Genomic DNA, 14,789 nt, shown 5'->3' with positions numbered 1-14,789 from the left:
TGTACTTTCCATCCTTCTATCATCCCCAAATTTTTCTCTCTGCTTCACTGCTCCCACCAAACCCAGCTACCCCTCACCCATTATGCTCTCCCTGCTGTCAGCTCAGTTCTTCTTCTCTTAGCATATTCTCATCTCATCACACCAACTCCTCCCTGGAGGGCAGGTCTTTGGATATCATGAACCTTTTCCCAAAACCTGCAGTCCTTTGGATTCAAACAGTGCCCCAAATAGCTGCGTCCGATCCACTCTTATTCACTGTAACCATGGAAACACTAGATAGTCCTCCTCATCCTCAGTGAAACAGCCTAAACCAGATGCATAGAGGAGTGAGGAGAAAGAGAGGGTCAAAGAAAGAAAGAAAGTAGAAAAGAGGTCACTATAAAAACAGTTACAGAGACATTTCAAAATTTAAAAAACAGTAAAAGAAAATTAACTTTTAGAACCACGGCTCAATTTGGCTTTGTTATTTTCATTTTAATGAGCTATCTGGGCATAATTTTTGTTTTTTTTTTAATGAATAAACATTACAAATTTGCAGTCTGAATGATTAGATTTTCATGGAGCTGTTTATGACTTTTAATGTGAGCAGGGCCAGTGAGACCAAGCTAAAATTTTGTGTGCGGTCCAGCTTGTTCCAGCTAGACATGATGTTTAAAAATGAATTATTACATGGCAAAATATTGCGCTGGTAATTGGCTTTTCACATGGGCGGGTGCATTAAATTAAAAACAAAAACATTCTTTGAGGAGAAAGAAATCAAAGCTCTTACAGCCAGTTTCCAAGACATTGGCTAAACCTAGTGCTAAACTAAAAGACAAATATAATGACTAGGTCCAGTGAAATTTCTTTTTACATTAAATCCACGTCTGAGAAACTGAACCTTAACTTTCAGTGCAATCAAATACATGACACACTCAGTGAATCGCAACAAAAACTGTCCTTGAGTCTGCAGTTATGCATAAATAAAACTAAAAGTAATCACATGAATATAAATAACTGTGGATCAAATGATTTGTGTAATATGGTTACTGTTGCTGGTGGCAACAAACTACATTGAATCTGCTATCATTAACTCTGAAGTGTTTAGCTTCACGGCATTGTTTTTGCTTTCTTGTTACTCGTCAAGTGGTTGAAAAGCATCCAAATAGAAGGTAACGTCTATCACAGCTTTGCAATAAAGGACTAATTACAGCAACAGTGAATAGTAGAGAATAATCTGCATCACAGTTTAACAGATTTTTGCAGCTATCCAATAGCACCATACAGACTAGTGTTTAAGTCTTCGCACACATCCTCATCACAAAGTAAAGGAACAAAATGAGGCAAGTAGAAAAGAGACCAATTTTGGGCTGCGTCATGTCCATAATCTAAAAATTTGAGTCAATTAGTGAACATGGAGATAGGGTACACAGTGTATTTGACCTTAATATTGACCCTAGAGTCCCAGTGGATCCTCCTTGCGTGTAACGAAACAGCAGCTGGAGGCTTTTTTCTTAAACAATACGAAGATCCAATACAACATCAGCTACATTTGCTAAAGGTTAATATAGCTCAAAAGAAAACAGAGCACACAAGTGTTTCTGCAGCAAAATGTCAAAGCAATTACTGTCAGGTTGCAGAAAGATGAAAATGTGCGAGGTTGTGCAACGTTTGAATTAAAAAGGCGGGGAGGAAAACTGTGCTGACCTTCTTTAATCTTTTTTTCTTCATTACCATCATCATTACTTTAAATTTTAAAATGCGTGACAAGACCTTAAAAATGTGGTCAGACACCCATCTATAAATGTTGACATACTATTCCAAAATCCATTAATATGCTAAAAGTCTAGGCTTGTCTGTGAAGGCTTTAATGGAGCTCCGGGGAATAACTCTCATCCAGCCAGAAAAGATGGGTGAAGCTGATGATAATTTCTCTGTATTATTGAAGGGTCTTCACCTTACAATGTAAATAGCCTTGAATAATCGATTAATCGATCATTAGCATAATCGTAACTTTATAATAATTGTGCTCGATGAAATTATTTTCCTGCCAGTCTCTATCTCTCACGGGTAACAGATTGATCAGATGTGCGGTGAATGTCACGCATGCTCAGACGTTATGATTAGACCTTTCTCTCTCTCCCTCGCTCTCTCTTTGAACAAGCCGAGGAGGAGCATCTGTATCAGTGTAGAGAGTGATGGGGGGCAGCAGGTTGTTATAAAACACGCGTTTTCCGCTTGCAGAGTGAGGTGAAGGGACCGCAGGTGCCCTTGCGGAAAATTCCGTTTGCTCCAAGGGAAAGAAGAGGAGAGGTGAGGGAGGAAGAAACAGATGAACAAATGGCCAAGACGAGGTGATGGAGTGTTGGAGGTGCTCAGTAAATGACTGAGATTGCCCGAGAGTGAAGTTCAACCTGGTGGTCAGCTGGTTTGAGGGAAAGCAGGTGAGTCGAGGTGTTTCTAAAGCTTTAAAATACGCATAACCCACCTGGTGGTTACTAATTATAGCCCATTATTACCGGGAATAGAGTAAACCGCTAATTGGGAAGTCGACATCGATTCGGTTGTGTTGTGCCAATCCTCGAGCGCACGCAGAGTGTGTAAGCGAGCGCGCGCTTCTCCCCATTCAAGAATTGGCCGTGGGTCACTGGTCGGGCTGTCATTGTAAGGTAGACTGAGATTTTTGATGCATGTAGGCCAAAATATCTCCTTGCGTCAGGTCCAAGAATCGAGCAGTCGTCCCTGGAGCTGCTGACAGCAGCTTATGATGTCGGAACAAGCAGGGACATAGTGTTTCATAGTGTGAAAGGAATTGGTTAAGTGGCTTTAAATGCGGTAGCACAAACCCTCTGCTTTTCGCTATGACTCTGTGTACGTGTGTGTGTGAGTGTGTGCGCGCCCGTGTTTTTTTTTTTTTTCAACCTTCTGGCGTCACAGGGGCGCATCATCGATGAGCCTAACCTTGAGAAAAGCATAGGTTACAGAGAGTCCAGCATTCATGAACCCTTAAGAAAATAACACAAAGCCATTTATTCCCTCCTCTATAATATTAAGCAGCCTATCAGTCATACTTTAACTGTATTACCTTTGACAGCTGCATATGCTTTCCAGTCTGTTTAGTTACAGTATAAGAGTGCCATCCATTAAGTGATTGTTCTATAAATAGTCAGTTTCAAAGAAACTATTGATTTTAAGCCCTTAGAAGATGATGATGTCAAATGAAATACACAAGATGCACAGAGAGGACTGTGCACGATTTATCTTTTCCGTCAGACTGAATCAGAAGGGCTCTCTCTCTCTCTCTGGAAATGCAAGCTTAATTGCTTCCTTTCTCAGATTTTGCAGGTCTTTCAGTGAACCACTTTAATGGTTGTGTAAGGTGTAAAACAAGGTTTTGGGAGTAGCAGCAGCAGGAGCAGCAGCAGCATTGCAGTGGCTGGCTGCATCATCCAGCAGAGTATATTTAACTGACTGAAAAGAGAAAAGGCAGACAGGAATATATCCGGATCTCTTTTTGCTCTTTGTGTTTTCACAGAGGAGCTGATCAGGTTACCGATAACCTTCAGTTAGCATACATGATAAGAGAGCTTCTAAAATATCAGCAGAACAACTTTACATATGTGGCTTTTTGCCTGATTCAGCAAACTGTGAAGTACATAGGGAAATCATGAAATCATTCATTTCAGTCTATATTCTCGCCATATTCCTGGGACTTGTCTAAAGTATAGTTTACTTATGTTAGACAAGCTCCAAAGATCATCTTTAAAAAAAAGGTATATGCAAAGCACTTTATATTCAATTATTTATGGGCAATTGCTATTAACCAGAGAGATGCAAACAGCTAAAAAAAACAGCCCTTACTTAACCCCCCAGCTGTTTTTAAAACACACCAATTCATGTTAGGTGCTGTGGAATAATCTGTATACATGAAGAGAGAGTGCACGAAGGGCACATAACCACAAATTAACAAATTCCCCCTGCTACTACCAAATTGAAATGACTGCATCACTGATGATGAGAGAAACAACAGCGAGCTGCCAAAACGACTGGCTTTGAGTCCGTCTGCTAGTAGGAAATTATAATAATAGTGAAATGCTGTTTTTTATAGTCTGAGCTCAGGACGTTTGTCATGCAGAAATGTAGTTTGTGTTGGTCTGAAGAGATGTTCTTTTGTCATGTGGTTTACCCGATGGTAGTTTTCCTCTTGACATCTCCTGGTGAATTATGTCATCTGCTGCAGGACTGTTTGGTGCCAGAGTCAGAGGGTTAAAATCGGCTTGATTTGGGAGAAATTACCAGAATAACCAAAAACCAAACACAATTATCTTAAGTTAATTTATCAATAAATGGCCTTTTTTGTTTCATTCCGACACATCATTATTGTAATATAGTGATATAAAATGACATTTAACATAATGAAGAAAAAATAATCATATATATATATATGTCCATATATAGTTCATTTCTTTAAAAGAAACTGCTTATTTTTTGCCATAAAAAATAACAAAACAAACAACTGTTTAAATCAGAGTTTTGATAATATTTCACATTCAAGCAATCAGATGCTGTAGAAACCTGTGAATCGTGCGCCAACTTCAATTTTATGTGCAATTTGCAGGGAAAATGTCATTTGTGAAATGTGATTCTCCTACAGTCTGTGTCAACAGTGCTCACAAGTCATTTTTGTTAGATGAGCTGGTTGAGGCTGAATGAGCGGGTACAGTAATACTTAGTAATACTTGTCTGATGCTTTATTCATAAAATACACCAAAATAAAGAGTCATTTTACTACTGTAAACTTACTTGGGGACAATTGCCTCATATCTCTTGGGAAATAACTGAGCCATATGCTCTCTATGCTTTTGCACTTGCATAGCAATATTGTTCCACAGTAATCACAACACTTAAGAGGCTGTGGAGCTTACCATAACGCTCAGGCAGGCCTGGGTTCAAATCCACCCCGAGGGCATTTACTGCATGTCTGCCCCCTGTTTTCTTTTCTCAGTCCTGTCTTCTCTCCACTGTCCTAACACAATAAATGCCAAAAAGCCCTAAAAAAATATGTGTAGCCTGGAGAGAGAGTTAAAGAGAGAGGGAGAAATAAAAAGGTGGCGAAGCGGGTGGTTAAATGATGTTATGAACAAGGAAATAAACAAACATTATTTAAATGCCAGCGTAATATTTTTCACAAATTGACAAACGAGAGTGAGTGAGGGAGGACAATGGGAAGCGACAGAATGAGGCAAAAGTCATTAGAGAGAGAAAGACTGAAGACAAATGAGGCAGGAAGCACTTGCTTATGTAACTGTCATTGCCATAACACTCTCTGAGCCCCCACGAAGGTCGAGCTATCCATGAGGATGTAGAAGTGCTGCAAGGACATAATTGTTCTATATAATTCAAAGTATCACCACACAGAAAACAATAAAGTCATGATTGGTCACATGGGTAGAGCTTACGTACATTCCCTGCCAAACACGCAGGCACACGGGAAGATGTGAGTCACTGCTATTATTATCTCGGATATTAAAGATATATGAGATATCAAGCAGAATCTCACAGCGGGATGTTGTGAGAGGGGAAAGAGGAGAGAGGATTTGTGCACGTGTGAATTATATATTATGTGCTGAGCTAAAAGTGTTTTGTTTTTCCTTACAGGTGTCTTCTCTAAAGTTTCAAAATGGAGTCCACTCACCTCTTGGGTGGCTCTAAGAAGAGAGTAAAGATCCACCCTCACACTGTTACAGCCAAATATGCCACCCACACACCCTATGCCCCCCAGCCAGGAGTACACACACACTTTCCCCAACCTGGGGATGATGGCTATGACGATGCTCCGTCTTTTGAGGACTTTGGCTCATTCGTGGAGGAGACGTCAGATAAGAAACAACTGACAGAGAGCAGGAAGTGGCCCCTGACTCTTTTTGGCTCAAGACACAACGACAAAGATACAGCCCACAAACTTCAAACCGTGGGGGGAGGAGAAGGGAGTGAGGGTAGTGCCAAAGCAGCAAAGGGGTCTGGGAAAGGGGTTGGGGAACAGCTAGCCAGTTTCGGTGAGGCTTCTGTGTCTGCATCTCGACTCACCTGGGTGGGCCTGCTCGGTGCGGCGCTGGCACATGGCAGCTTGATTGTTCTGACTCGAGTGGCCTCCGAACGCTTCAGCCTCGGCCCCCTGTTTCTACTCTTGGTTCGGTCCATCGTACAGCTCCTGTCTCTGGCTGTACCACTGCACAGGGGGGAGAACCCTTTTGGGCCAGAGGGCTATCGACTACGTCTACTCTGTTACGGCATCGCCTACTCCCTCTCCCTTTGTTGCGCCTACTCTTCCTTAACATTCGTCTCTCCTGGAAATGCTACAACAACCTGGCGTCTGGCGACCACAGCACTATCAGCGACCCTTGCCTTCCTGCTCTTAGAAGAGAGGCTGGGATTGGCTGATGGGATCACCATAGCTGCAGGGCTGTGTGGCTTGGGGCTTGTGTTACTTCCTGCAGTAGATGAGACCAATTCAGATTCGCCAACTGATCCGGCTGTGTTCTGGAGGGGTGCATTTGGATGGTCTCTTTCAGCGCTTGCAGGGCTGTGGATGGCACTAGCGTTGGTTGGGTATCGTTCCCTGAAGGAGAGGGTGGGAGTTGGGACTGCTTTGTTCACAGTAAGCTGGACAGGCTGCTTACTTGCCCCAGCCTCTCTGGCCCTGCTACAAGAGGGCTGGTCCTGGCCAATGAGTGTTGAAGCCTGGTTATTGGTCTTGGGCCTCGCAGCCTGCTCGGTCGTAGCCTTCCTGGGAATGACGCACGCTCTCACCCGACTCCACCCGGCTCTGGTTTCCGCCTCTCAGAGCTTGGAGATACCCATCGCCATGCTCCTGCATCTGGCTGTACTGCCACTGGCTCCCACTGCACCAGAGGTCGTGGGGAGCGTGATGGTCATCCTGAGTGTCGGTTGGCTGGTAGCAATGAAGCTGCTCCCCTCTCGAGTTGGTGGGCGTCGGCAGAGGGAGGAGTATGAGGAGATTCTGGACTCTCCCATCAAATAGACACCTCCTCTCACCTTGCAGCACTGTCACTCTTATCGTTCACTTGCTCCTTCATGAGATTGTTTCCAGTGTACACGAGAGACTTCTAAGTGTTTATTGAAGCTTTTTTTGGTATCATCCTCTTTGCTTTTGGAAAAGTGCCAACATGGTGTTGTCTGTTACAGTGACCAAGTGATGTGATATTAAAATCTCTGATGAACACAGCACATTTCTGTAGCCACTTGTAATCACTATCACCCTCTTTTCCCCCCACCCCACGTGTGTGTGTGTGTACTGAGTACATTTAACAATCAATGTGATGTCAGTCACTTTTTGCTGCCAACTGAGATTCGGCCAAGGACTGCTGCCATCTATTTGCCTCTTGGCTGCCAGCAAGACTTAGAGAAAAGAACAGAAAAAACCCTGGAAGATTGGAGGCTCGGGAGAGGGGCAAGACACACAATCAGAGGAAAACAAATGGGGACAGAGGGAGAGAAGATGATGGGATTGGCATACAGATAAGGAGCGGGTGGGTGGGCGGTGGAGGGGTGATGGCCGATGACAAAGCAGAGATGAAAGGGAAGCAGCAGAATGAGAGGATGTCAGGGTAGCAAGCAGGGCTGATGGTGGTTGGTTATTGTGGCGTGTCTGGCCAGCTGGCTGATAAAAACACTGTTTCGTGTGTTGGGGAACGGTTATTATGTCTAATAACGATCTGCATGACACATAAGCACCATCACTACATTTCTGTGTCGTTCCTCGTCTATTTTCCTCATCATTAACCTCCTGCTTTCCTCTTTGTTGCTCTTTTTCTCTCGATATAACTTCCATTCACCAAACTCCCCCATCACACATCGCACAGATGGAGACTTTTAATTAAAACAGGTGCCTCCACACTGAACAGACCAGCGTGTCTCTGTGCGTATGCCAGGTACCGCTGTGAAACAGGTGTAAAAGAATTGATAGGAGATATAACTTCTACACTCCTCTCCATCTTGTTAGTTGTATCCAAGGAAACGCCCCCCAAAAACAGTCTAATCCTGCATTTAGTTCTCGAGGCAGCTGTAGATTTATAAAGAAGCTTTCATGCCCACAAACACTTGGGAACGGGAGTAGGCATCTGAAGACATTCATGAGTGTTTCACTAGTGAAATGTTTCTGTGATGTCAGTGTGTTGGCCTCATTAAAATACTCTGTTGCTGCACTTTGCTCAGTGCTTTAGTGTGAGTAAGCACTGTGTAAAGGACAAACTTAACGTATGTTTACATTCTTCTTCTGCCTTTTAATTCTACACTAGTAAATACCATAGAAAAACAAAGTGCTTCATGTTCTGCTAAATTTATTTGCTAGCTTTAATTTTTACTTGACTGACTGTGATTTTATATACAAATATCATATTAAGAGGACTGTGAAACAAGTTAGTTTTGCCCTACTACTGATCCATCGATGGATGGTGGATTTCAAGCTCAATGATCACCTACAAATTTAAATGCTGCTGTTATCACCTAGGAGTGCTTTTGAACCACACCGACTATAAATTAAATATAAATTTAGCTAACAATAAAACGTATTTGGTTAGTATGACTTTAATTTGCACTGATGTACCTTTTGCCTAATTTCCTCTTTCATCTTAACAAAACATCCAAACAGAAGTGCAAGTACATTAAAAAAATGAATGAAAATAGGATTTAAGACCAAAAACGGATACACAGACACTGTAAAGTATACAGAAACTCCCTTTAGCCATAACAACAGTCAGTCTTTGTGGTTTTTAATAATGAGCACGCATTCACGTGTGTGTATGAAGCTGTAGGAGGCACTGGTGGCAGTGTAATACTTCTGGCAGGGTTTCACAAATCATAAACACTCCGAGCATCGTAAGTCGTGGCCTCTTTCTATTCAGACACTTTTAAAGCAGTTAATGAGTGGGAGAGACCTGCTATGAATTAAATAAAAATCCCAAATCACTGACACACCTTCTTGTGGGTTTGGGGATTTGCAGACCACACCACAACTACACAAACACCAAGGCAAGTGGTGCAAACTTTGGCACTTGTAGATAAAGCACATGTAGTAACCTAGACTAATGAAAGAGTGGGCATGGACGTGAACATAAATACACAGTTTAAAATTAAGTGACACTGTGTGGGAGGAGGGAGGAAACCTTTCCACGAGGCTGACTCAGTTGTTTAGTTAATTTTTATTCATTATAGCAAACCCATGACATTTATGGTACATTGAAACTCATTGTCACCAGACAAAAACGATCTCATGTGTAACAGAGGCTTTATAAAAAGGCAGAGCGGTAGAAATACAAACAACATGTGCAAAATCATCATCTGCAATAGGAGTTTTCCAGTCAAGCTTTTACTATTTATTTTTCCTTTGGGCAATTCATGTGTCTCCTCTGCCCTTTCCCAGCGTGCCTACCTGCTCTATCACTTTGTTCAGCTGCTTATGAATCCTCTGAAGCTCTGTTGCTATGGCAGCCAGAGCACTTTCCATGGTGACTATGTTCACCGGCGAGGTCACTTCCTGCTCCTTCAGGCCAGATGTGAAGAGCTTCATTCCCAAACCGTCAGGTGTTGGTGTTGGCTGGTCTCTCATGCTGCTGTCAGCAGATGCAGATGAAATGATTTCTTCTAGCCTCTTCAGCCAAGCATCGTCCTGGTGCCTACCATGTAGGAGCATCCGCAAGGTTGCATTTAATCTTCTTTCCCTCTCTTCCTCCTCATCCCTGAGATCCACCAAACTCTTTTGCAGCCTAAGACTTGCCTGCTCTGCATGTACCCTGCAAGCTGCTTCCAAGCTGGGTGCACACTGCTGACACATCCCCTTCGTCAGCTTCTCCAGTTGGGTCTTAAGAGACGCTGTTCCCCCGCAGCACTGCTCCACAGATTCCAGCAGCATGTTTTGTCTCATGTTGGAGTCCTCTAGAGCGATAAAAAGTTTATCCCAGCGGGAGAAATCTGTTTGGCATGCTGCAGTTGGAGACTCACCTGCACACAACCACATAGATGCATCGATTATTCATTCCAAAAGGCAATTTAAGCATTACATAGAATTAACACATGCCATATATAACCCCAAAAAAGGAGATTTACTTTATTGTCATAATTTGACTGGACTTTATCAGTGAAACGAGTACACGGAAAGAAGGCAAGAAGGTGTTAAAACTGAGCTTCTGCTAAACATACAGCAGTAATTAGAGTTGGATGTATTTCACAGATATGATGCCAGTTTAAGTTTGGACACACTGTGAAGTATGAAAATGGCTTTGGGGAGTTATTCAACACAGATGTAAAGGTCATGAAGAACACATAAAATACACGTGCTACAATCCCAAAATGACATCAGGGGACCTCATTAATTTAGGGGTACAGCAACGAAGTCTTTGAGATTGGACGCTCGAAGAAAACCGATGCAAAAGGGACCTGACAAACATCAGAGGGGGCTTAAACTGTGAAATGTCCACCTTCTGTAGGTATTTGAGGCTACCAGTTTGCATTCTTTACGTGGACTCAAATCACAGAGGTTGCTTATTGCCTGTGCTCTGTGTTCACGGTATGAGGTATGTGTTCCAGTTATTGGTAAGTCTGTTTCATTAAGTCTGATGCTCACCTGATAAAACTGTGAAAGCCAAAGATGGTATCATCTGAGTAAAAATATACTTTACAACATCAAATATTTAAATATGGTGCATTATAGTAAACTGGACCAAGAAATACTCTAGACCAAATTTAATAAACACAACTGCTGACCTTTAGACATATCTAAATCAGTGTGTTATTAAAAATTTAATTAAACAGTAAAAATTTTAATTAGCTCGGTTTAGTAAAGCGTAGTAAAACTGAAGAGAAATTCATCACAATATCTATCTGTTCAAACAAGCAGGGAGCAGAAAAGAGAAAAAAAAGAGAAAGAAATAAAACTCACCCTCCTGCTGGTCCAGGGGGATCTCATTGTCATAGCTGTCTTCATAGATTCTTTCATACTCGATGTCATTTATACACAACGATGGACCCGTACACAGCACCAGGCAGATCCAAAACACATGCATGATGGAGTTCTTATGCATGTTTTTTCTTAAGATTTGTTGGGTTGCAGCGCATATATCTGAAAACATCAGAATCCTCTATCAGCAAGTTTTCCTGCTCCTGCACACTCCAGCTGCTCTGTCTTTACTTAGTCACCTACTTCACTATATGTAGAGCACCTCTGAGTTAGCCAGCTATTGGAGCTGCTGGGTTATAAACCCTGAGAGAAGGAAGGAGGGGGGACCAAGCTGGGGAGGGGTGGGGCAGAGCTGGTTCTGTTGAATGAGTGAGTAATGCTCCAGCGGAGGTAATATGTCATAATTCACAGGGGCTGACAAAAAGCATGCACGATGGAGATGGACAGGCTATGTGCGCTTGTTAAAGTTAAGCCATCTCTAGACTCTGAGTCAGTCTGCTGATGTAATGACACGTTTACACTGTTGCAGTAGCTTTGACATTTAACATAACTCCAATTACGCCATTTGGCAGACATTGTGTCATTTTAAAATTTGTCTCCCAACTCAGTTTATTATTTATTATATTATTATTATATCATATTATTTGTTTAATCAAAGTCTGATATGGAAGATATCTTTAGTGATATCTTCCATATTTTTTTTTCTATATAACAGACCAGTAGTATAATAAAATATCTAAGTGTATAAATGTCCAGGTTCAGTGTAATTATTGCCAGATAAATGCATAGCCTTCAAATTCTTATTCATTAACAACGACATTACATCATCACGGCTATATTTAAATTGATTTGAAGAGATATTTGTATGCTCTTCTAATTTAATTCACTTTTATATGTGTAGCACCATGACTTTTGCTCATATTATATAAAGACCTTCAGTGGTCCTCACTGAGCAAACTCCCAGTGACAACAATGAAGCAGAAATCAGAGAGGTGAATTATCTGCCTCAGCAGAAGATATATTTTATATCTCCCAGAGTTAGGCAGCTGTCATATTGTTATATTTACAACAAAAATATAACAAGTTAAGCAGAAGCAGAATGCCATATGTGTACATATGACATAATAACTACCTAATAAGGAAAAACTCATCTGAAGTCAAAATAAATACAATAAAATCAAATAAGTATAAATTGAAATAAAAATATTACATGCATAATATTTTTACAGTGGGGCAAAAAAGTATTTAGTCAGCCACCGATTGTGGAAGTTCCCCCACCTAAAATGATGACAGAGGTCAGTAATTTGCACCAGAGGTACACTTCAACTGTGAGAGACAGAATGTGAAAAAAAAAATCCATGAATCCACATGGTAGGATTTGTAAAGAATTTATTCGTAAATCAGGGTGGAAAATAAGTATTTGGTCAATAACAAAAATACAACTCAATACTTTGTAACATAACCTTTGTTGGCAATAACAGAGGTCAAACGTTTACTATAGGTCTTTACCAGGTTTGCACACACAGTAGCTGGTATTTTGGCCCATTCCTCCATGCAGATCTTCTCGAGAGCAGTGATGTTTTGGGGCTGTCGCCGAGCAACACGGACTTTCAACTCCCGCCACAGATTTTCTATGGGGTTGAGGTCTGGAGACTTGCTAGGCCACTCCAGGACTTTCAAATGCTTCTTACGGAGCCACTCCTTTGTTGCCCGGGCGGTGTGTTTTGGATCATTGTCATGTTGGAAGACCCAGCCTCGTTTCATCTTCAAAGTTCTCACTGATGGAAGGAGGTTTTGGCTCAAAATCTCACGATACATGGCCCCATTCATTCTGTCCTTAACACGGATCAGTCGTCCTGTCCCCTTGGCAGAAAAACAGCCCCATAGCATGATGTTTCCACCCCCATGCTTCACAGTAGGTATGGTGTTCTTGGGATGCAACTCAGTATTCTTCTTCCTCCAAACACGACGAGTTGAGTTTATACCAAAAAGTTCTACTTTGGTTTCATCTGACCACATGACATTCTCCCAATCCTCTGCTGTATCATCCATGTGCTCTCTGGCAAACTTCAGACGGGCCTGGACATGCACTGGCTTCAGCAGCGGAACACGTCTGGCACTGCGGGATTTGATTCCCTGCCGTTGTAGTGTGTTACTGATGGTGACCTTTGTTACTTTGGTCCCAGCTCTCTGCAGGTCATTCACCAGGTCCCCCCGTGTGGTTCTGGGATCTTTGCTCACCGTTCTCATGATCATTTTGACCCCACGGGATGAGATCTTGCGTGGAGCCCCAGATCGAGGGAGATTATCAGTGGTCTTGTATGTCTTCCATTTTCTGATGATTGCTCCCACAGTTGATTTTTTCACACCAAGCTGCTTGCCTATTGTAGATTTACTCTTCCCAGTCTGGTGCAGGTCTACAATACTTTTCCTGGTGTCCTTCGAAAGCTCTTTGGTCTTGGCCATGGCGGAGTTTGGAGTCTGACTGTTTGAGGCTGTGGACAGGTGTCTTTTATACAGATGAGTTCAAACAGGTGCCATTCATACAGGTAACGAGTGGGGGACAGAAAAGCTTCTTACAGAAGACGTTACAGGTCTGTGAGAGCCTGAGATTTTCCTTGTTTGAGGTGACCAAATACTTATTTTCCACCTTGATTTACGAATAAATTCTTTACAAATCCTACCATGTGGATTCATGGATTTTTTTTTCACATTCTGTCTCTCACAGTTGAAGTGTACCTCTGGTGCAAATTACTGACCTCTGTCATCATTTTAAGTGGGGGAACTTGCACAATCGGTGGCTGACTAAATACTTTTTTGCCCCACTGTAAATATTTCTAAACTAGCAAAACAAAATTTAAATGGCTTAAATGTAGTAAACACAGCATGGTAAATATCAGGTACAATCAGAGAGAAAGCATAGAGATGAAAGTGTGCAGTAGTGAGACATAAATGCAAAGCAGAGCAGAGGGAAGGTGCTCAGCGCAGGTATCCAGATGCCTGAACATCTATAGCAGCACGACTAAGGGGGAATTCAGGGTCAACTAAGATAAGCCTAAAGTTTTAATCTTAAATTACCTCCAATAGCTATCTTCTGAACACAGATTGAAAACCGATTTCACTGAAGAGGATTCTGCCTCCCTTATTGCCCTTGGTGCTTTAACAGGTTCATAGATCAGGGTAATGTACTATGATGTCTCTGAAATACAGAGTTTTGTCAATAAGAGTTTTGTATGTAAGACCACAAATTGCAAATTCTATTTTGATTTTCAGGCAGCTGGTGAAGAGACACTACTACTGGACAAACATGATCTCTTTGCGATCGGTCAGTATTCCAACATTGCAGCATTTTGGAGCTCATCAGGGACCTATAAGGACATCCTATTAACAATGAATACATAAACATATGTATTAAATTTTAATCTCACAATAACAACTGTCCAGATAAGCATATACAACATGTCTACAACAGCAGCTTGGCTGTAGAACAGGTCATTTTAGCCAACAAGGCTCCACAGAGACTAACCTTTTTCAGTGCCTCACCAGTTAAATGAGTTAACCCCCCCAGGGACCTTGAGCAAGTGGAAGAAGGCATTCCTAGAAACTTGCTTCTCTGTGTTTTTTAGTAAAACGTACCTTTTTTATGGATAGACTGAGTCCCCATGTACAGTTTGCACAACCATCAGACCTCTTAACGTGGAAAAGTTGCAACACTGAATGGTCTGGATTTCATTATATGCTTGTGAAATAGCATTATTGCATTCTTAGTAAAACCAGCTGCATGTTCAGGTCTCTGATCAACAGGTGTTGTGGCTAAACAGCAGAAGTAGGACAG

At 41.9% G+C, this 14,789-nt stretch overlaps 2 protein-coding genes across 3 annotated transcripts; one reads left to right on the top strand and one right to left on the bottom strand.

Moving 5' to 3' along the window:
* Positions 1–2,106: 2,106 nt before the first annotated feature.
* slc35g2a (solute carrier family 35 member G2a) lies at positions 2,107–7,229 on the top strand. Its single transcript, XM_026152821.1, has 2 exons — positions 2,107–2,423; positions 5,638–7,229. The coding sequence occupies exon 2, from the start codon at positions 5,660–5,662 to the stop codon at positions 7,019–7,021; it is 1,362 nt and encodes a 453-aa protein (XP_026008606.1). The 5' UTR covers positions 2,107–2,423; positions 5,638–5,659; the 3' UTR covers positions 7,022–7,229.
* Positions 7,230–7,528: 299 nt separating this feature from the next.
* On the bottom strand, positions 7,529–14,170 carry LOC113012545 (uncharacterized). 2 transcript variants are annotated; one of them, XM_026152823.1, is made up of 3 exons: positions 14,033–14,170; positions 10,937–11,116; positions 7,529–9,999 (listed from the first exon to the last, which is right to left on the bottom strand). In XM_026152823.1, exons 2-3 carry the CDS (start codon positions 11,076–11,078, stop codon positions 9,395–9,397), a joined length of 747 nt encoding a protein of 248 aa, XP_026008608.1. In that variant the 5' UTR covers positions 11,079–11,116; positions 14,033–14,170; the 3' UTR covers positions 7,529–9,394. The 2 variants fall into 2 exon arrangements, with proteins under 2 accessions (XP_026008608.1, XP_026008607.1); XM_026152822.1 differs by lacking the exon at positions 14,033–14,170 and having other exon boundaries at positions 10,937–11,231.
* Positions 14,171–14,789: the final 619 nt, after the last annotated feature.

Source organism: Astatotilapia calliptera, chromosome 19, assembly GCF_900246225.1.
Source record: "Astatotilapia calliptera chromosome 19, fAstCal1.2, whole genome shotgun sequence".
Classification (NCBI taxonomy): domain Eukaryota; kingdom Metazoa; phylum Chordata; class Actinopteri; order Cichliformes; family Cichlidae; genus Astatotilapia; species Astatotilapia calliptera.
The sequence above is the reverse complement of the archived record's forward strand: the minus strand, read 5'-3'. Positions and strand labels throughout refer to the sequence as shown.